The sequence below is a fragment of the Leucoraja erinacea genome, chromosome 34, assembly GCF_028641065.1.
Source record: "Leucoraja erinacea ecotype New England chromosome 34, Leri_hhj_1, whole genome shotgun sequence".
NCBI lineage: Eukaryota > Metazoa > Chordata > Chondrichthyes > Rajiformes > Rajidae > Leucoraja > Leucoraja erinaceus.
The window spans coordinates 3,058,310-3,085,055 of NC_073410.1; the positions used below are offsets into that span (position 1 = coordinate 3,058,310).

The following is a 26,746-nucleotide window of genomic DNA, read 5'->3' on the forward strand; positions in this document are numbered from 1 at the left end:
CGTTTACCAATTAGGAGGTCTTTGCCAAGATTCCACCTGAAATTATTAAATATGTCTTAAGATGTGATAGTAAATGAGGAAATGATAGGTGATTTTTAGCTCCAGTGCTGAGGACTGGAAATGGCTGTGTGACAATAAGGATCGGCCTTTCAGGACTGAGATGAGAATGGCTATAGTAATGTTGAGATGTTCATCCCTAAATGTTCATCCCAAAATGGCTCTGGTAACTCGCTGTGGAGCGTTCTCAATGAAAGGATCATTGATTTTTGGATATTAGGGGAATTGAGGGAAGTAGTACTAAGACAAGAAAATCAGTCATGATCTTATGGAATGCCACACCAATCACACGAGGCACGAGACTGCTCCAGCTTCTGTTTTCATCTCGAGAATGGAATCTTGGGAACATCTCACTGTGCCTGCAGAAGGTCACCTAGAGTAACATTTCATTTCCAGTTACGATAGGCAAGTAGATGGAGTGTGCCTGAGGGCTTGCAAGTTTTGTAGCTTCTCATGGTGGAAGAAGTCATTGCTCGGCTTGATGTAGGCTAACTAAGTGATGCATCTATAATAGGGCATTTAAAAATATAACCAACACACATCACTACTTTGGCATACAATATTGGTTAAATTCCTAATAAATTAAAACTAGTGATAAAATCAGTATGTAAATGAAAAATAGCTCAAGGTATATTTTGTTTTTCGATGCATGTTTTGCCATTTACAATAAGCAGCCTTATTTGTGACATTGAAGAAGAGGTAAAAAACGTTCTGTTATGAATGAGAAGCAGATAAGCATGAGTATTCCATTCATAAGACACTTCCGTTCATGTTTGCCTGAAGGAAAGGTAATGAAACATGTTGTATCAAGAATAATTTTCAATTTTGTATTACGAAATGATTATAAAAGACGTATTACCAAGAACAACATTAATTATGGCTGTAATGAGCATCATCTGGTGATTCTTAAGAGTAAATTAACCAATTCAATTAATCTAACATAGTTATAAAGTAACAGAGTAATGTCTTATTATAATTTTTGTTGAAGGCCCATAAAGTGTTCAAATATAGTCGTCTTAGCTTCCTGGCTTTTATTAGGCAGCTGCTCCCTGTGTGTTTATGGATAAATATACTCCAGCCAGAGAACAAATCTTTCCGTAAGGGCACAATTATAATGCAGCTACCAGCAGGCCTGACAAGTCCGTTTTTGCAAGGCATTTTATAATTTCTGGCCCAAGAAAGTGCTTATGCATGTGTCATTATACACAAATTCAGACCTCCCATTCTAGAGGTTAGTATTTTAACTAGAGGCATGCAACATGCTAGCACCTTAGCAGGCCTCAAATGGAAGAAAATTAAGGATATATGTTTTTTCTTGGGGTACAGATGACATGACTTGTAGAAATGTAACTTTATGCAAGTACTCCAATACATTTTAAAACATTTTTCAAGATAGCAATAGTAAACGTATCTTATCCATTAATGATAAGATACAATCTATAATTCCATTCGTTAATTTGGGGTGTGTTAGAGTGAGTGTTCAATGCAATAAAGGAATCAGAGCAAATATATGCCAAGCGATATGATGTGGGTAGCAATGCAAAATATATGTTTCTGACTTGGAGAAATCAGATTATAGACACTTCTTAGGAATGGAATCGTTCCATAACCTAGGACTGACTTATCTGGTTTTGAATAAAAACAATCGGTGTGTATTAATGTCTTAAAGTATGCTTTTGTTTTGTTGGAAATTATTCAGGGGTTTGGAAAAAGACATCAAGTTGCAGAATCTAAAATTACGTTTTTTTAAATTCAACAAAAAGTGCTGGAATGTATTGACTGATGAACTATACATCCAGCCAATAAGTGGGATATTGTATTCATTAACTGATCAAATACAAATATAATTGAGGATTTGTTTTCTTTTGTCATTGTTATTTTTGAATGAACTGATCGTCCATATTGTCTGAATGATGATTCTTTAAGGATTTACTAATCTAAAATAAACAGTCACTACCATAACTACAGATTAAAAACAGCTTTTGAATCACATTATATTACTGAATAATATATAATTAATCTTTGATGGTCCATGAACCCTAATACATTTTCTATCATACACACGCACATACACACCCTACTATTTTTACTAAACAAAAATGATACCGTAATAACTAAAATATTTGAATGCTAATTCTGAATATTGTTACACAGTCTTGTACTGTTTTTATTGTTTCTTCTGCTCAGTTTGTGCTTTTCATACTAATGACTAACAATGCTGTATTTGATGTCGTTGTCCTGTCTGCATCAGACTCTGATTATCCAAGTAAAGGAATATATTTGATTAGCATTGATGCAGTTGCACCACACTGACAATGAAAAGGTCAGAGACGAGATGGGGTGGCCTTCATGGTGTTCTTCGGGAGCTAATTGAATTAGATGTATAGTACTCTGATGTAAAGCAGTGCCAAAAAGACATTAGTGACTCCAAAAATAACTACATTTCTTACAAGAAATCTTCAAAATTGAATGTATTGGAACAAGCATTCTTGATTTATGGTACCTGTAATTGTTTGAGTGCTTTCACATTTAAACAGTTATCCCGATTACTTATCAGGCTAATTTTGGTTTGTGTTAAATATTCAAGCTAGTTTCTACTGTCTTTGCTCCTATAAGTGCCAATGATCTCGGAGACTTGTATAGTCAAGTCAAGTCAAGTTTATTCGTCACATACGAGATGTGCAGTGAAATGGAAAGTGGCAATGCTCGCGGACTTAGACGGGTCTCGACCCAAAACGTCACCTATTCCTACTATCCAAAGATGCTGCCCGTCCCGCTGAGTTACTCCAGCATTTTGTGTCTATCTTGAATGATTAACAGCTCTATATCCTCAAATCTGCAGTGGATAAAAAAAACATGCCTGGGAAAGCAGTGAGAAATGGAACACTGTTGTTCAGCAAAGTAACCTGGAGTTTTGCACTGGATCAAATTTGGGAACCCTCCACACAGTGCTATATTTGCTGCCCATGACATCTGTGTAAATTGATTTTGTAAATCTACTGGTGCTGCGATATGTGACTTATAAGCCCAGCCCTAAATTAATCATCACAATGATTTTATTTTAGGCTTATCTAGAAGCGTTGACTCTTCACAAAAAATAGTTACAACTAAAAATGTCCATACGGGGAATCGTTGATCACACACAACCCATATTTGTAATAGAAAGGTATAATACAGCAGATGATGGAAATCTGAAATGAGAAAAAAGTAAATGCTGGTGATCATAAGACAGGAAGCATCTGGGGGTAAAAGCAGGACTGTTGTTACCGAGGAGACAAGATACTGCATATCATTAACCAGTCACTTTGTGATTCTTAAGAATAATAATGGTGTTAGTTCGCTAATTTTATTGCCATTAGGGAAATTTTGTAAAACTAATCAAAATGTTGATATGGACCGTCAATAAGATAAAGCCTGGTCTCCCCACCGTTTAACGAACCAACTCCATCTGACTTATAGACACAAAATGCTGGAGTAACTCAGCAGGACAGGCAGCATCTCTGGAGAGAAGGAATGGGTGACGTTTCAGGTTGAGACCCTTCTTCACTTGCGGCTTCCATCTGACTTGTATTAAGACCACTGTAGTAAACACCGCTATTCAAAATTCCAAGGGACCTTTGGCCTGTGATTGTACTGTCCTGTTTGAAATTTGAAGGCATTCCATAACCAGTCGATAGACACAAAATGCTGGGGTAACTTAGCGGGACGGGCAACATCTCCGGAGAGAAGGAATGGGTGATGTTTCGGGTGGAAGAAGGATTTCGACCCGAAATATCACCCATTCCTTCTCTCCAGAGATACTCCAGCATTTTGAGTTTATCTTCGGTTTAAACCAGCACCTGCAATTCCTTCGTACCCATAACCAGTCGTACCAGTTTTGTCGTATAGTGTATAGATGTTTCCATAAATTGTGGCATTTCAGCATGCATGGATCACCACCATTATATGCATGCTAAACCTGACAGATTCCCTTCCATGACTTTAGTTTTGGGATTTTAGAACAATCCTGCTATATATTCCTTTTATTTTCTGGTGACAACATCAACACTGTCAGAATTATTACATTAATTTCAGTTTGGTGTGGCTATCTGTTTGCTGCCTTTGGATCATCAATCTAGTACTATGACCAACTTTGAATGACTAGGAGATTCAATCTTTGCTAAAGTCCCGATCCCACAATTTAGGAAAGCTTGAGGTATTGTCAAGGATGCCTGCCACCCTGTCCATCCCCCTTTCTCTCTTCTACCTTCTGAGAGAAGATACAGAAGGTTGAAAGCTTGAATGTCCAGACTTTAAGAACAGCTTCTTCCCCACAGCTGTCCATGATCCTGAACTCATCACCACTTTCATATCCCCTTCCTGGAGATGCTGCCATAAGGGCCTGTCCCACGATGCTTGTTCACCCAAGAGCTCTCCCGAGTTTAAAAAAACAATCAAACTCGTGGTACTTCATCACGAGTATTTATTTACTCCTGGAATTTTTCACACTGTTGAAAAAAAACTTCACGCGTTTCCGCGTTTCTCGAATACCTGCCGTTAGCATTACGAGCCGCTACGAGGCATCCACGAGCTCCGACTTACCCGCTATGTACATTCTACGTACTTACCACAAGTTCGGGAGAGCTCTTGGGTAAACTTGCATCGTGGGACAGGCCCTATAGTCTCTCTTTATTCTACCACATTTGGTTATTCTGTTACTACACTTTTTTTTGCGCCATAATCTTGCACCTTTCTGCTGTTTTGCACTCACTGTATTTAGTGTTGTATTTATCATTACTGTGTATATATATTGTATTTACTCTGTGAACTTAATGCAAACAATACATGTTATTGCACCTTGTTGGATAAGACAATAAACTAATCTGAATCTGAACATTTTTACTTTGGGAACACAGACAGTGAATGCATTCTCATCATGGGAAAACCCAATATGGAGTCAATACAATAGCCCCCAAACTAATTTCACAGAGTGTCAGATCCCAAAGACACTAAAGTATGCAAGCACTCCCCCAAGGAGTTTTCAAAATGCATTTTGGAAAGATATTGACTTCTGTTTGACACATTTCTCTAATTAAATCGTTTTACATTGGAAGACAAATCACAGTATAATTGCACCCCAAATGGTTTCTACTTTGAAGAAAAATGGATGTGTGCAACAGGCCGTGTGCCCTAAATGGGATTTCAATTGTTATACATTGACGCATAAAAATATGAAAAAAATTACCAGGTACAAAACCTAATCATGAATTTTAGGTTAATTTTAAACGGTAAAAGTTCCCTTGAACAATTACATTTGAGCAACACATAGTAAACGGAACAATTAGCAGCATTAAAATATTCCCGATAGATATTCTTGCAATAAAGAATGAAAATATGAAAACCAATCTTGAGAATTGCTACTTGAAAATAGCTTGCTTATATAGCAGTATAATTAATTGAAAGAGCATTGGAGTATACAGGTCTTGAGGAAAGCATGGATACGTTAAATATATGAGTAAGCAAATTGGAAATAACGTAATCATTTTAGCACATCGTGAATTTATTATAAGTAACACCAGAAATGAGGTGTAATATTCTGTTACCAGTTTTAAATAATGTTGTCACTACCAACTGCAAGTAATTGGAGTAGGGATTACTCTGGAAGTTTCATTGTCCTGAAGGCCATCTTCTATCAGAGGAAATGGCTTGTCCATAAGGCATGCAGCAATTCACTCACCTGATGAAAAACATCATGTCACTTTAGTTTGGCAATGAAATCTGTCGTATATTGGAATCAGCTTTCGGAAATTATATCTCTAGCCTGAAGGGCTTTTACTGCATCAGCCTAGATTTAGCAATTTAATTCCCAGCCTTGTTATTTGAAAGGTCCTGAGAGTGATATTTATATCTCGGAACAATGACATGATGCAGAAAGCAACCAAATAACCTGTGCCGCTGCACGATGGAGGAAATGCTTGCCATATACAAGATTAGCATTTACTTGGGATCAGACACAGAAGACATTCAAGGTTTTCAGATGGAGTATTTGGTTATTTTGCATGAAGGAGGAGGCATTAATACAAAATTTAATAAGCATGAAAGTGCACAATTCATTCAGAATGTTCATGTTTTAAAGACTTTTCAACATATGATGAGAATTGACGTGAAGTTCTTTGTTACAGTTCAAATACTTGTTACGTTTCATTACAATATTGAAGGTTATTGCAGCAAAAGTCATTTATAGACAGCTTTGTGTTTGTCGTGCATTGAGCCATCTATGCAAATTTTAATTTTTTTTTTCTTTTTCTTTTCTGTAAGCTATTCGTTTTCTTAAATATTGCCTTAATTATCTTCTCAGATTGTTTGAAGGATCTTCACACAAGAAAGCTGAAAAGCTCAAAACACTGTTTTGTTATTTCAGAAAAGTCACAGAGAAAAGTAAGTTCAAGTTGCTAAGATTAAGCAATAATATTATTCATTAATGTTTTTGCAAATAAAATAAAGTTGAAAGATAGAGACATTAATTCACAATCACAGGTGAAATCCTATAAAGATGGCAATAGGATTTAAATATATAGAAATTGAAGGCCATACAGTAATGAAATGTTTCATTTTCTTGAGTCTGCATGTCTGAAATTCTCAACTTAGCCTTTATATAAAGGTTGCGAAGAGAAATCAATATCTTTGTCCTGACCATGAATCCAGAAACAGCCCCAGTTCCTCTTGCATCATGCTTCTGACCACTTGTTTTGAGAGTGACATTGGGTTATAAAAGCAAACACAAGGAACATAATGTTAGATTTTCGATTAAGAAAGCATCCTTTCAAAATCTTGTTAGTTTTTAAAATAACTGTAAGATTGACTAAAACTACAATTTATAAATGGAATTTTGAATGTTGGGTTGAGTATTCAATCCTTCAATCAGCTAGGTCTCAGATCTCTTCCAGAAGGCAGGCCACCTACATCGGTGGTAAAGTGGATGTTTAAGGCGCTTTCTGCATAATAAGTCTTTTGATACATCTGAGGGAAAAAGGCCAATGCAAAAAAAGTATTTAAAGTGAGGCAAAATAAAAATATGACCTCTCGCTAATAACGCTCGGATGTTTTAAAATAAATCGTTTGAGTTTAAAATATGATATCGGTTTGGAGAAACATCATATTTTCTGATATACCATCCTGATGTATATGTTAACAGATTTATAGGATGTGTCAGAAGGAACTGCAGATGCTGCTTTAATCTGAAAATAGACACAAAAAACTGGAGTAAGCAGGTCAGAGAGCATCTCTGGAGAAAAGGAATAGGTGACGTTTCGGGTCGAGGCCCTTCTTAGGGTCTCGACCCGAAATGTCATCTATTCCTTTTCTCCAGAGATGCTGCCTGACCTGCTGAGTTACTCCATCTTTTTGTGTCCATACAGATCTATACATCCTAATGATGACATAAAGCCATATAACGACCAGGTAATATGAGAACATAAGATAAGAAGTAGAGGCATATTAGGCCATTTGGCTTCTCCATATCTGCTCTATGGACAACAAAACTTGCACATTCTGAAGTTCAGTCTGAAGAGAGGTTCCGATCCGAAACATCACCTATCCATATTCTCCAGAGATGCTGCCTGACCTGTTGAGTTATTCCAGCATTTTGTGTGTTTCTTTGGTAAACCAGCATCTACAGTTCCTTGCCATTACATGGTCATTGACAAGTTACTCAGGGCGGCACAGTGGCGCAGTGGTAGAGTTGCTGCCTTGCAGCACTTGCAGCTCCGGAGACCTGGCCTTGATCCCGACTACGGGTGCTGTCTGTACAGAGTTTGTACGTTCTCCCCGTGACCTGCGTGGGTTTTCTCCGAGCGACAAATTCTGGGCCAGCACCTTTGAAAAGGGGATTTGAACAATAATTGTAATGATAATTTTCTGTTGGGTAAATTGGAAGGTTAAAATATACATATCAAACAATGCTACACTTTAATGAGAATATTTATTTGTATGTATCATTTTGATGTCACTTTAATGATTTTTTTTATTCTCATAGAGCCCACTGGTCTAGTAACTTTTCAGAGACAGTGTCTACAGAACTTTCCGGAATGGGAACGGTAATAAACTAGCTTTATCAACAATTTTGTATGGGCAATTTCAACCCACCTACCATTATCTAAGCTTACATATTAGCATGGTGTGACTGTATTCAGTGTAATTCTGTTGTGGAAAGTTACTGTCATTAATCCAATCACGCTTAAATGTTATAATTTTCCGACTCTCAGGATGTTTGTCATTAAATAGCTTTGAATTGTGGTTTAGATTAAGCATTAATGAAAGAGCACAGTTGTTTATTTTCCTTGTTAGTAGACAAAAGTAAAATTTCAGAAGAAACTAACTAATATAAAGAAACTGATTCCTTAAAAGCATACACTAAATATATGTACACAACATGCTGGGACAGGCAGCATCCCTGGAGAGAAGGATCCAGATTCAGGATCCAGAAGGCAGAAAGATGCTGCCTGACCCGCTGAGTTATTCCAGCATTTTTTGTCTATCTTCGGTGTAAACCAGCATCTGCAGTTCCTTCCTACACATTAAATATATGTAATTTTTTTTAACTGACATCTGCTGTGATTTGGCATTGAAATATAGAATAAAAAGGACTAATGTCATAAATCAGAATGTTGCAAGAATTTGTTTTTGTTTAGTTGCTGTTAGTGCTTGACAAATGGATAGCCTTAAGGAGGTGATTTTAGAGTTTACTTAAGAGCAATGTGATTTAAAGAAGACACGTTGAGAGGCAGCATCCCACTCCTGTAGCGTTGTTAGACTGTGTATTTAATTCACTAAAGTGCACCAGAGACATGTACCTTCAGGGTTCCATTGCAAGTATAAGCAATGAAACACAAGCATTCACATCAGTTAAAAGGTCTCGGAGGAATAGACAAAGGATGGGATTGCTAAATAGTAAGCAAAGAAAGCCAGTACAATTCCTGCAGTGCATTTAGCACCGTTCCATTATATATGTTCAATTTCTACGCTTCAAAGAAGTCCTGATGTGAAATACCTTTCTACTTGAGGGTAGTCTGCTAATAATATATATTAAGAAATAGATGAAATAGAATTACTGATGTATAGTAATGTGTTGCACATGGGCTATAGTATGCTGTAACCCTTTTGAAAAGTTAACTTTTCCGGAACAAAACCTGCCTAGTTTTAAATTTTTGTAGAAAAAATGTAATATTACATTGCCAATGTTAATTCCTTGGTCTGACAATGTTCCCGTATTATGAACTACAGAAAATAACTAATACATAGAAGGTAGAGTGAGAGGATCTAAGCGGAGATGGAATGTGAGATATCCACCTGTTAAAAGTGGGAACTGTTCACTTACAAGATGAGGAAAGAAACTGAGAAAAGTGGATCACCTTACTTTTCTAACTCACTTTATGATGTAAATCCGAATGTACCCATTGACGAAATTAGTATTTCAAAGAAATTGCAGTCACTTACTTTTGAGTCCTAATGTAAAACATATTAATTAGGTAACCTATTATTGGCTGCTTGGTTTTTAACTTGCTCTTTCCATTCAGCGGGTACTGCTTTAGTACAATAGTTTATGTACGTTTATCTAGTTTAGTTTATTAATGTTGTCAAGCTGGAAAGGGTGCAGAGAAGATTTACAAGGATCTTGCCAAGACTCGAAGGCTTGAGCTATAGGGAGAGGTTGAGCAGGCTAGGACTCTATTTCTTGGAGCATAGGAGGATGAGGGGTAATCTTATAGAGGTGTACAAAATCATGAGAGGAATAGATCGGGATGACACACAGTCTCTTGCCCAGAGTAGGGGAATTGAGAAACAGAGGACATAGGATTATGGTGAGGAGGGAAAGATTTAATAAGAACCCGAGGGGTGACTTTTTCGCATAAAAGATAGTGGGTATGTGGAACAAGCTGTCAGAGGAGGTAGTTGAGGCAGGTACTATTGCAATGTTTAAGAAACATTTAGACAGCTACATGGATAGGACAGGTTTAGAGGGATATCGGCCAAATGCAGGCAGGTGGGACGAGTATAGATGGAACGTTGGCCGGTGTGGGCAAGTTGAGCCAAAGGGGCTGTTTCCATGGTTTGACTACGTCTCAGGATTATTTCTTATAGTGCTTCTCTTGCATTATCCACCCATTATCTTCAATTGTGGCACTCAATCTGTTGTTTTGAGTTCAATAACTTGCCTTTTGAAAATTCATTTCTGAAAGGAATAACGCTGAATGTATTTGCATGTGTGATCCCGATGTAATTTATAAGTGCACAAAGATCAAGGTTTTCCAGCACTTATTTCCCTGGGTATAACCAGCTTCAATCTCCTTTAAAGGCATGAATTTGTCCATACTTAATGAAAAGTTATACCTTTAGTGTACTTAAAAATGCATTCAGCATGACAATCTAAACACGGACATGGGGCTTTGGAAGGATATACTTGGATATTTTTTCCATATTTTGTTCTCGGAAAAGGTAATGTGATTAACAGCAATGTAATTATGTTTTGATTTGTGCAAATTGTTTTAATGCCGTGCTTAATTTTAGAACCAAGCTATTGTCCGCTGTTTACTCTGTTTATAATTGGCCAGGTTTTTATTTCAGATTGTCATGTTAATCATTTGAAAGTTTCTTCATTTCCTTTATGGTGCCTTTTTTTGAAAGAGGTAATTTCTGTCTAACCAGTTCCAAGATATAGTTTGAGATGAATAAGAAAAATATCATTGCATTTATGTTAGCAAAAAAGGCTGACTTGGAATTCTACTGTAAGCTAATTTACTTTGAATATAAATTTGCAGTCACTATCAATAAAATATTAGACAGGAACAAATGGCAGATTAAAGCAAAAAGCAGAAAATAAGATTAGTAGATTCTAGTAAAATGCTTGAATATCAGATTACAGGTGCAGCAAAGAAAGCATCGTATCTGGATGCATCACAGTTTGGTACGGTAACTGTTGCACCCGACCATAAGAAAATGCAAAGAGTTATAAACGCAGCCCAGCCCATCGTGCAAACCAGCCTCCACACGCACATGCCGCAGACACAGACACACACACACAGTCAGATTAGGAAAAGGGGAGGTACAACGAGACCTGGGTGTCCTTGTACATCAGTCACGGAAAGTAAATATGCAGGTTCAGCAGGCAGAGAAGAAAGCTAATGGCATGTTGGCCTTCATTACGAGAGGATTTGAGTTTAGGAACAAGGAGGTCCTACTGCAGGGCCCAGGTGAAACCACACCCGGAGTATTGTGTGCAGTTTTTGTCTCCTAATTTGAAGTAGGACATTATTGCTATTGAGGGAGTGCAGCGTAGGTGTACAAGGTTAATTCCCGGGATGAACGGACTGACATATGTTGAAAGAATAGGTCGACTGGGCTTGTATACTCTGGAATTTAGGATGAGAGGGGATCTTATAGAAACATATAAAATTCTTAAAGGATTGGACAGGCTAGATGTAGGAAAAATGTTTGTCGATATTGGGGGAGTCCAGAACCAGGGGTCACAGTTTAAGAATAAGGGATCGGCCATGTAGGACTGAGATGAGGAAAAACATTTTCACGCAGAGAGTTGTGAATCTGTGGAATTCTCTGCCACAGAAGTCAGTGAAGGACAATTTTTTTTTTTTTTAAGGCAGTGGAGGACAATTAACGTTGTTTTCAAGAAAGAGTAAGATTTAGCTCTTAGGGATAAAGGAATCAAGGAATAAAGGGAAAAAGCAGGAACTGATTTTGGGTGATCAGCCATGATCATATTGAAAGGCAGTACTGGCTCGAAGGGCCGAATGGCCTATTCCTGCACCTATTTTCTATGTTTCTATATGGAACGCTTGTCCTCATTCGTCAGGGCACTGAGGATAAGAGTCAGGAAGTCAAGGTGCAGCTTTATAGGACCTTTGTTAGGTCGCACTTGGAGTATTGCGTGCAGTTCTGGTTACTCCATGAAAGGAAGGACGTGGAAGCTTTGGGAAGGTTACAGAGGAGGTTTACCAGAATGATGCCTGGATTCGGGGGTATTAGCTACAGGAGGGCGTTGGACAGACTTGGATAGTTTTCTTTGGAATGCAGGGAGACTTAATAGAGGTATATATAAATATGAGGGGCATAGAGAAGGTAGGCTATGAACATTTTCGTAGCATGGAAAAATCAAATACTGGAGCCCATAGCTTTAAGGAGAGGGGGGCAAACTTTAAAGGAGATGTGCGGGGCAAGTGTTTTTTACACAGAGAACAGTGAGTGCCTGGAATACGCTGCCCGGGGCGATGATTGGGGTATATAGATATAGCAGGAATGGATCATGTGCAGGCATAAAAGATTGGGTCTGGCCATCATGTTGGGCACAGACATTGTGGGCCAAAGGGCCTGTTCTATCTCTCGTTACAGCCTTTGCATTTACTTTTAATCAAACACTTTCTCTATATTCTACACTCTTGTTTATTGTATGGCATGATTTGCCTGGACAGCACGCTGCATATTTTTCACTGTATCCTGATGCGTGTGACATTAATAATACTAAACCAATATCGATAAGTATCCAGAGTGGCCAAAGATCCCTAGTTATAAATTTTAAGCAGCGTGACCACTCCTTGGTGACCTGATTGAATGAATAAGATATTTTTTTCCGACAGGTCTACAAAGAAGTTGACGAGACTACACATAACGTGTGAAGGTACAATTGAAGACAATGGACGTGGGATGTTACAGGTAGAAATATAATAATTATACATACATTGAATGATAAATGTAATTGATCACCAACATTGCATTTATTCAAGCAATAACATTTAAATATTTCATTGTACATTATTGCTTGTAAGAGTATAGGCAAAGATCCATGCAAATCTTAATTACAAAGCAAATGTTAGTTTAATATTTCACTTTACACGTAGAACATTTGTAATTAGACTCTGTCATTACTCAGTGGGTCAGGCAGCATCTATGGAGGGAAATAGACAGACAACATTTCAGGTCAGAACCCCTCTTCAGACTCATTGAACCAACAGAGTTCTTCCAGCACTTTGTTTTTTTGCTCCAGATTCCAGCATCTGCTGTTCCTTGTATCTTCATTTAGATACAACTGTTTCTTTGAGTTCCAGTGATATATATACAGTCCTTTCTCAAACATTTGTTGTGCCTTTAACCCATCTATGTGTGAATTCACCCATGACACTTCTTGATCAAAGGTATCATGTGGAGGGCAATTGAAATTTAAATTGCGAACTTAGATTCACAAGTCTTTCTTGTAACCCATTTTTTCTTATTAAATGGCAGTAGATCTGTACATAGGGAGGCTGATTTTAAATTGCTGCAGTCGTCTTTTTTTGCTGTTGAATTATTATTGCAGTCTGAGTGATGTCCTGTTGCCTGTTGCTTGTGGTTGGTTTATGGGTCTACCAACTACTGTGATAAGTCTGCTGTTTCTACTATTCCTCAGAGTTCACTATTCACTGAGGCAAAGCTTAAAGACAGGTGTCAGCTATTCCACCACCAGGTGGTTGAAACCATCAGCCTAATTTTTTCTCTCCTGGTGGGGAAAAGATGGACAGGAAAAAGAAAACAGCTGGATATATTGTATTTGATTTTCATAGAGCTAGAGAGATATGCCTAATAGGATAATGCATAGACATGTAACACAAGGGAATTGAACCAAATGCAGTCAAGAGAATTGTGTCTTCTATTCCATGAAGTACCGCAAATGATTTATCATACTGCACCGAGGATTAACTTTTTAATATAGATCAAAGTCTGACGTCTAGTAGTCTTTGGTAGCATCAAAAAGGTAGATAGTCTGTTGCACAATATTTGTAAAGCCTTAAGAATTTAGTGCAATATTGTTATAATTCCAGACCCCCTGTTCTCGTAAGATATTATTTCAAGAAATGCACAATTTGGTAACAAAATATCAAGTTATCAAGAATTAAGTGGTTTGTGTAATTTTTTAGCCTGTCCAGTTTAATGTGATGATCAGAGATGAGAAATGAAAAGTGCTTCTCGAGTTGCCGAGGGATACAGATTAGAATCTGAATAATGCAATGCCTTTTAAAAGTGCACTGTATGCTTGCCGCAAATTTGAATGAATTACAAAAAAATTGAAGATGCCACTGGTCATTGAAAAATGTTAGGCCCTCGGCAATCTCCATCATTTCAACACTTCATTTTAGCATGCTTGAAGGAACTGCAATGGCAGCTGTCATCTGGCAAGTCGCAGACCAGAGCAAAGCTGTGATGGGATCATAGCCTCACATCAGTTTGCTCCCTTTTTTTCTTTGAATGTGCAGAGAGCTTTTAAAGGACTCTGTGCTCTCAACATGACAGCATCAGAACTGATTTGCAGAAGTGCAGATTTAATCTGAAGCCCAGAAGTGTGAGTCTGCCAATTAACCCTTACAGCCTGAAATTGGGAGCTTTATTGATTTGGCATTAAATATGAGAAGACCGATTTGTCTTTAATCTTTCACTTCAGATTATATTGATGCCAAACAGTGACAGCATGGAGTATGCAGTCCTTCTTTCCCTACATCGTCCTATATTCATTTGTGTGACATGGTGGGGGGGGGGGGGGGGGGGGGGGGGGGGGAAGGCATTTTCATTCTTAGCTTATGGGCAGTAGATAATGCATTGGGGAACAGAATTGAAAATAGTGCTTATTTGGGACCCGTGGTTGAGTCTATTGAATATGACATATAATTATATGTCAATAGTATGTTTTTGAAAAACTGTTATACCGCAGAGAAATTCACCTACAACTGAGAGCACTATGGCCCAAAGGTGGGTAAATTTAAATTGCAAGGATGTGTTGGGCCGAGGGCCCTGTTTCCAAGCTGTATAACTACATGACTCTATAATGCTGAATATTAAAAACCTATGGAAAACGTGAGCAAATGAAACACATTTCTTTTTGAACAGCAACATTTTTACTTCTGTTTATTTCAAATTTAGTTCAATCTCATCCATTATTAAATTCTGATTAGTGAATATGACTGGGTCATAAATGATAGAAGACAATCCAACTCTCTCTTGAATGCATCCAGTGAATCGGCCTCCACTGCCTTCTGAGGCAGTGAATTCTACAAATTCACAACTCGGTGTGAAAAAGTTTTTCCTCATCTCTGTTCTAAATGGCCCACCTCTTATTCTTAAACTGTGGCCCCTGGTTCTGGACTCCCCCAACATCGGGAACATGTTTCCTGCATCTAGCGTGGAACAGAGCCCAACAGATCCCGCTGACTGTGAGTGTAGTTGTACTCTAGGCTTGGTGATCTTATTCATCATGCTAGAAGAATATTTCCAGGAAATAATGTGTTGAATAATGATTGCACTTTTGATCAAAACTTTTAAGAGTCCCTATTGGGGCGTAGAAATGGTTTTCGTTCGGTTTGTCTTTAATAGGTTATTTTTAAGTATCTGTTAGAGCTAAATGCATTACAAAGCAAAAGTGTTCAATAAGCCAGACATTCAATGGATAGGGTAAGAAGTAAATTAATATAAATTAACAAAGCTGCAGAGTATAATTGGAAACCAATTAGCTCCCAGTTTTGGCTGATTTGTGTTGACTTAAACCATTAGCCAGTCGCATGTTGCTTTGTTATTGTTCACATTGGTTAGTTGTGAAGTTTATCAACTGGACTGAATTTGTGAAATGCAGGGCACGGACAGTGATTCCTTAATGGGTATTGTTAATTAACGTGTACTGTTCCACTTACAAGATCTATATTCTTTGGAGTTTGGAAGGATGAGGGGTCATCTTATTGAAATACTAGATCCTGAGGCGGCAGGACGAGGTAGACGTTGAGATGTTTCCACTCATGGCAGAATCTAGAATGAGAAGGGCGGATGGCCAGTTAAAAGTGACGTATGCAGAAACCCTGCCATCCTCTGTTGGTAGAATTTCAGGAATTCTCAACATCAAGGAGCACAGAGGCGGGATCATTGGGATTGCGGAGAAATTGCGGGGATATTGAGGGGCTGAGTGGCTTACCCCTACCCCCGTTTTATTTTGTTCTTATGTAATTTGTGCAAGTGAACAACCTATTTCATCAGCCTGGGCAATAATTTGATAATAACCCAAGTGAAGTTGAAATTATTCATTGAAATTGGATAAAATGTACACTTGAAGAAGCCATTTGGAAAGATCATAACTCCAAGCTTGATAACAAGGCATTGGAATTCAATTCCTTCTCATCATTCCACTGCATTTTCACTCAATCTAAGCACAGGTAATATTCTTATTTATACAAACATCTGCTGTTTTATAATAGCCCTAATGGACATTCCAAACCCAGAATACACACCCATGTGTCATGGTTATAGAGCATGGAAACAGGCCCTTCGGCCCAACTTGTCCATGCAGACCAAGATGCTCCATCTATGCTATGGTGTACCGATGTTTGTAGGAAGTTGGCATTGCATGGAGTGGTTTACCCCAAAACCGAAAGATTAAACATGTAATCTATCTTTCTTTGCAGGTGGACTTTGCAAATAAATTTGTCGGAGGTGGTGTCACACGGAGTGGCCTTGTGCAGGAAGAAATACGTTTTTTAATAAACCCGGAACTCATTGTTTCACGACTGTTTACAGAAGCCTTGGACCACAATGAATGTCTCATCATTACCGGTTGGTTTTCTGTTCTTGGAGTGGTTAATATAATATTTTATAACGTTGCAAATTGTATCTAATTATTTTGTTTCATAATGTAAAGAGGCATCATTTAAAGCTAACAAAACTACTTGCCTTTGTTTTTTCATAATTGTAACTAGATATAATAAATCTTGTTAGAACTTGGTATATTTCTGAATATTAATTCTACTTCAAATATAGTTTAGTTGATGTTTTTGGAAAGAATTGATTTAAACCTTTTAATACATTTTTTGCACCACAGTCAATGAGATAGTTCTGTAGATCGCTTTCTCTAGATTGCTTTATTGTGTAGTGATTCCCTTTTTCATATTTTGCATTTCTACACCATAGAACAATGTTTCTAATGTAAGTTGTTAATATCTGTTAGCAGTGTTGTGAAGAAAAAAATGGCAGGAGTAATCCTTCCCCAAAATTGATAAACTAACTTTACTGCAATTCCCATTCTGACCTTCTCTGTTTTGACCTCCAATGTTGACCCGACATTGCCAAATATTTGTTGACGAGCATCTCAGAGAGTCATACAGCACGGAAACAGGCCCTTCAGCCCAACTTGTCCTTGCCACCCTGCCTGTGTTTAGTCCATATCCCTCTAAACCTTTCCTATCCATGTATCTCTGAAAATGTCTGTTAAATGTTGTTATTCCTGAACATGGAGGTCTTAGACTCCTGTACCTACTTCCCGATGGCAGGAGTGAAATGAGAGCGTCAGTCCTTGATGTTGCTAGCTGCCTTTTTGAGGCAACATCTCCTATAGATAGAAACATAGAAACATAGAAAGTAGGTGCGAGAGCAGACCACCAGGTCCATCGAGCCCGCACCGCCATTCGCTCATGGCTGAACACTAAACAGACACACTTACCCACAAACAGTAGACACAAGACACAGAACACAAGACACTACCCTCCCCTTTATACCGCTATCACCCCTCTCCACCCCAAGAACCTCGTGATCTCCTGGGGGAGGCAAAAAACCGGATAAAAACCCAGGTCCAATTCGGGAAAAAAAATCCGGGAAATTCCTCTCCGACCCCAATCTAGGCGATCGACACTTGTCCAGGAGATCACTCAGGTCTTACTATACTAACCATACCTAGGTCCATATCCCTGCCCTCTCCCCGTAGCCCCTTATCCCCTTGGCAGCTAAAAAACCATCTATTTTAGTCTTAAATATATTTAAAGTTTCTGCTTCCACTGCTCCCTGGGGCAGTGAATTCCATAAATTAACCACCCTCTGGGTGAAGAAGTTCTTCCTCATCTCAGTTTTAAAAGAGCCCCCCCTTATTCTGCAACTATGTCCCCTAGTTCTAGTTTCCCCGATCATTGGGAACATCCTCGGTGCATCCACCCGATCAAGGCCCCTCACGATCTTATATGTTTCAATGAGATCGCCTCTCATTCTTCTAAACTCCAAAGAGTAGAGTTCCAGCCTACTTAACCTTTCCTCATATGTCAATCCCCTCATTGCAGGAATTAATCTTGTAAACCTTCGCTGCACTGCCTCCAGGGCTAGTACATCCTTTCTTAAGTATGGACCCCAGAACTGTACACAGTATTACAAATGTGGTCTCACTAATACTGTGTACAGCTGCAGCAAGACCTCCGTGTTTTTATACTCAATCCCCCTAGCAATAAAGGCCAAAACTCCATTGGCCTTCCTGATTGCTTGCTGCACCTGCATACTAACTTTCAGTGATTCATGTACTAATACCCCTAGATCCCTTTGCGTTGCATTACAACGCAGCTCCTCCTCATTTAGAAAATAACTTGCCCTATCATTTTTTTTCCCAAAGTGAATGACTTCACATTTATTAGTATTAAATTTCATCTGCCAAGTTGTTTGCCCACTCACCTAGCTTATCTATATCCTTTTGCAGACTCTTCCTATCCTCCTCATCCCCTACTTTTCCTCCCATTTTTGTATCGTCCCGCAAATTTTGATATATTACACTTGGTTCCCTCCTCCAAATCATTTATATAAATTGTGAACAACTGGGGTCCCAGCACCGACCCTTGCGGAACCCCGCTAGTTACCGGTTGCCATCCCGAGTATGAACCATTTATCCCCACTCTCTGCTTCCTATTTGTTAGCCAATCCTCTACCCATGCTAATATATTACCACCAATCCCATAATTTTTTATTTTTAGCAATAGTCTCTTATGTGGCACCTTGTCAAAAACCTTTTGGAAGTCCAAGTATACCACATCCACCGGTTCCCCTTTATCCACTCGGGTTGTTACTTCCTCAAAGAATTCGAGCAGATTCGTTAAACAGGACTTCCCCTTCACAAAACCATGTTGGTTCTGTCCGATGAAGTCATGTTTATCCAAGTGCCCCGTTAGTGTTTCTTTAATAATTGTCTCTAACACTTTACCCACCACCGATGTTAGACTAACCGGTCTATAGTTACCCGCCTTCTGTTTACTTCCTTTTTTAAATATAGGTGTTACATTGGCCATTTTCCAATCCACTGGGACCGTTCCTGCCTCCAGGGAGTTTTGGAAAATTATCACCAATGCATCCACAATCCCCACCGCTATCTCCCTCAAGACCCTTGGATGTAATCCATCAGGCCCAGGGGATTTATCCTCCTTCAGTCTCATTAATTTCCCTAATACCACCTCCTTGGTGATCTTAATAGTATTAAGCTCCTCCATTCCTACCGCCCCCTGTTTATCCAGCGTTGGAATATTTTTTGTGTCTTCTATGGTGAAGACTGATACAAAATACTCGTTTAATGCCTTTGCCATTTCCATGTTCCCCACCAACAACTCTCCAGTCTCACCCTCCAATGGACCAACGTTCACCTTAGCCACCCTTTTTCTTTTTATATAGCTATAAAAACTCTTACTATTAGTTTTTATGTTGTTCGCTAAATTCCTTTCATAGTCTATTTTCCCCGTCTTAATTAATCTCTTAGTTATTTTTTTCTGACCTTTAAATGCTTCCCAATCCTCTACCCTTCCACTATCTCTGGCTACCTTATATGCCCTTGCCTTCAGCCGAATACTATCCTTTATAGTTTTACTGAGCCATGGCTGACTGTTCTTACCCTTACCCCTTTTTTTCTTCATAGGAATAAATTTTTCTTGAAGGTTATACAGTATACCCTTAAACGTACACCACTGCTCATGTACCGTCTTATTCTTGAGTCTGCTATCCCAGTCAACTTTGATCAGCTCAGTCCTCATACCTTCATAATCCCCCTTATTTAGACTAAGCACCCTAGCCTGAGTTTCAACCTGCTCCCCTTCTATTTGAATATGGAATTCGACCATATTGTGGTCACTTGTTCCCAACGAGTCCCTAACTATGACATTTTTAATTAATCCTGCTTCATTACACAGGACCAGATCCAAGATTGCCTCCCCCCTTGTCGGTTCTGTGACATACTGTTCTAGGAACCCGTCTCTGATACTTTCTATAAACTCTTCCTCTAGTCTACCCTGCCCAGTTTGGTTTGCCCAATTAATATGAAAATTGAAGTCCCCCATGATTACAGCAGTTCCCTTTTTACATGCGTCAACTATTTGCAGATTTATGTTCTGACTAACAGCGTCACAGCTATTTGGAGGTCTATAAATTACACCCACTAGTGTTTTTTTCCCCTTATTATTCTCTATCTGTACCCAAGCTGTTTCACTATCCTGATCCTTCAACGCCATATCCTTCCTCTCTATTGCCGTTATTCCCTCCCTTATTAAAAGGGCCACCCCTCCTCCCTTTCTTTCCTGTCTATCTTTCCTAATTGTCGAGTACCCCTCTATATTTAACTCCCAGTCCTGATCCCCTTGCAGCCATGTCTCCGTAATGGCCACGATATCATAACTATATATACTTAATTGCACCGTTAATTCATTTATCTTATTACGAATACTCCGTGCATTTAGATAAAGCACTTTCAGATGATTTTTACTACCCTTCCTTTCCGTTTTTGCCCCTTTTACATCTAAAGCTTTATCTTCACACATTCTGTCTCCTGTCACATTTTGACTTTCCGCTTCCCCACTGATACCCTGCTCTATTTCCTCTACCCCTGCCGTTATTACCCCCCTTGATACCTCCCCCCCGCTCCTTAGTTTAAAGACCTCTCTACTGCCCTAGTTATATGATTTGCCAGGACCCCAGTCCCAGCACCGTTCAGGTGAAGTCCGTCCTTACAGAACAGATCCCCCCTGTCCCAGTACTGGTGCCAGTGGCCCAAGAAACCAAACCCATTATTCCCACACCAGTCTTTGAGCCACGCATTTAGCTTCTTAATTTTACGTATCCTCGCCGATTTGGCCCGTGGCTCAGGTAGCAATCCGGAGATCAGTACCCTCGAGGTTCTGCTTTTTAATTTATTCCCTAACTGCTCAAACTCCTTCAGCAGATCCTCCTTCCTCGTCCTTCCTATGTCATTGGTCCCCACATGGACCACGACCACTGGATCCTCCCCCTCCCACTGCAAATTTCTCTCCAGTATCGCAGAGATATCCTTAACCCTAGCACCGGGTAGGCAACACAGCCTTCGGGACATGTTCTGCTGGCTGCAGAGAACCCTATCTACCCCCCGAATAATACTATCCCCTATCACTACGGCATTTCTTCTAACTCCCCCCTCTTGAATGGCCTCCTGATCCACGGTGCTGCAGCCAGGTTGCTCATCCCTCCCACAGCCCCTGATCCCGTCCTTACATTGAGTAAGAGCCTCGGTCATGCTCGTCAGGGACAAGGGCTGTGGCTCCTGCCGCATCTCCTCCTGGTTCCCCCTACCTGCCTCGCTTATGGCCACACCTTCCTTTCCTTGCTCACTGCCTACTGAATTAGTTAAACTGGTCGGTGTGACCATCCCCTGGCACAAAACATCCAGGTAATACTCCCCCTCCCTGATGTACCGCAGCGTATGAAGTTGGGTCTCCAGCTCATCAATGCGGAGCTGGAGTTCCTCTAGCCTCAAACACTTACTGCAGCTGTAGGGATCTTCTACATCAATGGTGTCGACAAATTCCCACATCTCGCAGTATTGGCACATCTCCTGACTGCCCATCTTATATAGGTAATTAACTGGTTCTATTTAAGAATCCCCTATTGTATTGATACACCCCTTATTTATATAATCCTACCTCCTATAAATGGGAAAGTACTCACCCCAGCCGTAAATTACCTACTGGGTTGGCTGTCTAGTGGTAATTCCGTCCGCTCTTCCTGTCTGGCCCACTGCTCCCTTGCAGTGCGTGGCAAAGCTCTTTGCCTCTCCCAGAATCCTTAGCCTCTCAAGCGTATTGCGTGGTCTCCTCTCCGAAGACTCTCGAGCCAAAGACTCACACTTTTCTCACAGGGCACTTCCCTCACTGCCGCTCGCAAAGAGCTGTCCTGCTTAAATTGACTGATAAATTGCCTATTTACCAATTTACACAGCCAATTCCTCAGTTTTCAACTGTTTTCACCCCTCTCCTCACACTTGGGCTAGAGCCAATCAGTGGTATCTCTAGCTAATCTGTTGCTGCTGTTGCTCCTCCCAAATCTACAGCAGTACTGAACAAAGACGGTGCGTCCTTGGCTTTTTAACTGTTTTCAACTGGTTTCACCCCTCTCCTCACACTTGGGCTAGAGCCAATCAGTGGTATCTCTAGCTAATCTGTTGCTGCTGTTGCTCCTCCCAAATCTACAGCAGTACTCCCAAATCTACAGCAGATGTGTTTGATGGTGGACTGGTCAGTACCCGCGATGGGCCGGGCAGTGTCCATCGCAGTAGATAATGCAGCAGCAATAGAATGGCCTCAATTAAACAATTAAACAAAATTTCCAAATTACAAATTTGGTATTGAACCAAATAGATGCCAGTGATAAACAAGCAGAGCTTTGTGTGGGTAGTATATTCTACTGAGGTTGGACCAAGTGATGTTTATGTTGAAACTCAGAGGCTAACAGAAGGCCATAAGAGTATTGGGTTCAGAGATGAAAGGCACAGGCCCATGCAAGGGCATCAGAGGGGCAAGCCTAGCAGTGGAAGTGTGCAATATGATTGTGGTGGAACAAGGAAGCACCTTTGATTGCTGGGGGGAATTTTGTGCTCTTTTCAATAACAATAAAGGTTATACGAAGGTCAAGAAATCACATACAGTAGCTTCGATCTGCTCAATGGATGCCTTGCGAGAGGTGGTGAACGGACAAAGCCACATGTCCACTGCATACATGTAGACACCAGGACTACATTGGCAAAATATTTTAAATCCAACTCCAAGGTTTTTGCAAATATGTGTAGGGAGGAACTGCAGATGCTGGTTTAAACCGGACAGACACAGAAAGCTGGAGTAACTCAGCGGGCCAGCCAGCATCTCTGGGAAAAAGGAATAGGTGACGTTTTGGGGTGCGAACCTTCTTCAGACTGAGAGTCTGGGGAAAGCGGAACAAGAGATATAGACAGTACTTCAGACAAATGAATGGAGGATATGCAAAAAATAATGATAATAGTTCTTGTGAATATTTTGCTTAGATTTGCTGATTAGTCATTCATAAAACAAATCCAATTTACCTTTGTTCTGATAACAGAATAAGCACCGTCTGTTTTTGTTTTTTTTAAAGAAATAAACAGTTTATTCCTCTTCACTTGAAGGATGTTAAACAGTAATCCTTGCTCAAGGCTCTATTATTTATTTTAATAGGAAATGCATCTTCTTTGATTGTGTAGTTCAAAATAAAATTGAGATAGAAAGCTAAATAATTGTTGGGAGGTGAAAAATATTTGGGATATATTGGAAACAGTTACTCATTGCAAGACTTAGACAAGGACTAAGTGTTAGCATATTATTAAATGCACTCGTCCTTAATGATCAGCCTCTGTAGATCTTTCATTGCCCATGCAATGTTGCAAAACAAAAAATCTACATCCACTAATCAGAAATTAATTATTATATTAATGTATGTAGGAAAGAACTGCAGATGCTGGTTTAAATCAAAATAAGACACAAAATGCTGGAGTAACAGCGGGAAAGGCAGCATCTCTGGAGGGAAGGAATGGGAGACGTTTCGGGTCGAGACCCTTCTTCAGACTGAATTCAGAATTCAGCTTGTTCCACTCAGTACTTGGAATGTTTTCTGTGACTTCCCTTCAGATTACTTGGTCAGCATCGATAATTCAAGTCATCATTTTGCCTCCCTTACAAGACAAAAACCTTCCTGCAAGTACGTTGGCTCAAAACAGCTGCAAATATAAGGCCATAATTTTGGCACAACACTTTCTCGTTTCTTCTTTGTCTGTTTTCACTTTATCCTTCCCAAACTTTGCAATTAATTTTACTATTTAGGTAAATGCATTTTGTTAAACATTAGTGCATCCAGTTATAAATTCAGTAAGTGCCATGGCTGCGTGATCTTAATTGTGCTGTTCCCTATCCCCTTGAATGTTTAATTTTCGTTTTATAATGGAATTATACCTAATTTCTGCACCTAATTTCTATGTTTCTATGAATTATATGGATTGAGTTTGGAACATATTCTCCTACTTGTTATGCAATTTTAGACATGTGTTTGACAGTAAATTTAGATATAGATGGTCTTTAGCAAAAATTGGCCAAAGGATTGGGCATAATTTTGTGTTTAGCTTTATGGCTGTACATGAAATTCTACTTGGAAGTCTAATTGATAACAAACAAATGATTTGGAACTGGTATGGAAATCATATTGATCATCCTTCAAGCAGCTTGTGTTTTAAACCAAATGGCCATGGGTTGTGATGGCTCGCGTTCAGTGAGTTGATTTGCCATTTTCAGGGATTTAGTTAAGGGCCACTTAGTGTTATTATGCAGTTATCAACAGTTATGCCTGTGGTCACTTTAATGGAGAGGAATATTTCATTGCATTTGTTATTCAAAGTGCAACATATTTATTTCTCTACCTGCTTTAACCAAGTCTCCTTCCTGTCACGTCTGCCTGATATTTTAATTATATTTAACTGCGATAAATCTTGCCAAAGGCTTAATAGGTGCAATCAAGTTGCTACCTTTTAAGAAGGGACTGAGCATTTCAAAAGCACACAATTATTTTTTTTCCGCACTAATACCGTGCTTGAAAGTAATGGAAAGATTTCTCATTCTGAAGAAGGGTCTCGACCCGAAACGTCACCCATTCCTTCTCTCCAGAGATGCTGCCTGTCCCGCTGAGTTACTCCAGCATTTTGTGTCTACCTTCGATTTAAACCAGCATCTGCTGTTCTTTCTTACACAGAAATAATTTTCTTGTCTGGTGATACATTTGTATTGCATCAAGAAGCAGCAGATTATTATTTTGGGGGAATGGAGGTGATATTAGGAACATGATAATTATGCTGAAGTTAAATGGTAGATTGTATTAAATAAATATTTATTTGAAGATAAATAGAAAGGGGCTTTAATTGAACTGTCCTTGGAGGTCAATCTCAACTGGATTTCCTTGGAAGGTATGTTATAGCTGACTTTAGGGCTAAATTAGCACATTTTATTGTGTGACAATTTAAAATATTTTTAAGTTATGTATTTAACAAGTTGCAAGGAGCTGAAAACATTGTTCAACTCGTTAATTGCAAAACAATTTTTAAATTGCATTACACTTTAATTCTGAGTTTGTCCTTGGAGAGCAGACAAAAAGGTCACACTTTTTTTTTCTTGCTTTTGTTACTGTTCACTTAACAGAGACATTCCTTTCCAGCTTGTCAGTTTGTCAGAATTTTTAGTAGTAAGGAGCTGCTGGTGTTTGAAGTTCACTGCCCACAGCAGTAAATAAACATGAAGCTGATATCAGGATCTTTCTGTCATGATTAAAATGCATTTTCTTTTTGTCTGTCAGCTAACAGACATTGCCTGATTGTCTGTCATTTTGAATATTATGTATGGAAATACAGGTAATATATCTGTATTAAATGGTTTAATAAAACGCAGACAGTGGGCAAGGAAACAGAAAATCATTGTTCAGCATATTAAACTTAATCCTATTCCTGAAATAATTGTATTTCCATGCTTCCTGCTTTAATATATTGTTTATAACAAAGATATCAATTTCTCAGAATGTCCTGTCACATAAAATGTGCAACTCTTAAAGTTATGTTTACCTTCATATGGTTAGCCAAAATTGAAGTTTATGAAAATTAATTGCCATGTTTAAGTCTGCACATCAAGTCATTGACTAATCTGATGCAGAATTTCCATTTATCTAATTTTTACTACTCTTTCTCTGAAGACCAATCCGTAGACATACTGCACAGAATTAAGTGCAGGGAGCCGGATGCAGCATAGCAGAACCAAGGCCTGAAGTGTATTTGGGATATTATTGTATGGTTACTATCCAAAGCAGTGCAGCTTTTGCACTGTTAGGCTTCCCTCTGCTTCCTCAGCTAGATTTGCCCATTTGACTTTAGGAGTTGTGTGGAGCAAAGTGGGAACGCAGATGCCAACCTCCAAATGGCAGTACTGCACCATGAGGTGCCTCTCCTAAATGGTGGGTCCATTATGGGAAAATTGTTTAACCTCAACATCGGGTCATTGATCTTGGAAAAGGTGAGAGAATTAGTGCAGGATTTCCATTGCCAGTTGTCAAAGTTTTGGTTTATTGTTCGAGGACCCGAACAATTGGGTGGGGTAGCGGTAGAATTGCTGCCTTACTGCGCTTGTTACGCCGGAGACCCGGGTTCGAACCCGCCGACGGATGCTGTCTGTAAGGTGTTTGTACGATCTCCCCGTGACCTCCGAGATTTTCGGTTTCCTCCAATGTTCCAAAGATGTGCAGGTTTGTAGGTTGTTGGCCTGGTATAATTGTCCTAAGTGTGTGTAGGATAGTGTTAATGTGCGGGGATCGCCAGTTGGTGTGGACTCATTGGGCTGAAGGGCCTGTTACCTCCAAACTAAATTAAGCAAAAAATTGTTTAAAACTGGAAAGAGCGTACTAGTTCTCTTGTGGTCTGCCCTTGGTCTAGCCGTGACTCCATCAGTTGGGTTTGGCCAGAGTGGTATTTTCCTCTTTGCATTTCAGTTCCCCAAAGTGACCTCAGGCTCGATGAGCGTCCTATTGAGTGATTGACTTCTACTGTAACGGATAGGGGTAA

General features: G+C 39.3%; 1 protein-coding gene across 5 annotated transcripts in view; it reads left to right on the top strand.

Annotated features, from left to right (window-relative positions):
• The window catches only part of parga (poly (ADP-ribose) glycohydrolase a), a 97,149-nt gene that overhangs the window by 46,870 nt on the left and 23,533 nt on the right, over positions 1-26,746 (top strand). For all 5 annotated transcript variants that reach the window (XM_055661652.1, XM_055661653.1, XM_055661651.1 and 2 more), the window contains 4 exons: positions 6,395-6,474; positions 8,072-8,132; positions 12,684-12,759; positions 16,521-16,668. In XM_055661652.1, coding sequence (XP_055517627.1) covers positions 6,395-6,474; positions 8,072-8,132; positions 12,684-12,759; positions 16,521-16,668 — 365 coding nt within the window. The remainder of the gene's footprint in view (positions 1-6,394; positions 6,475-8,071; positions 8,133-12,683; positions 12,760-16,520; positions 16,669-26,746) is intronic.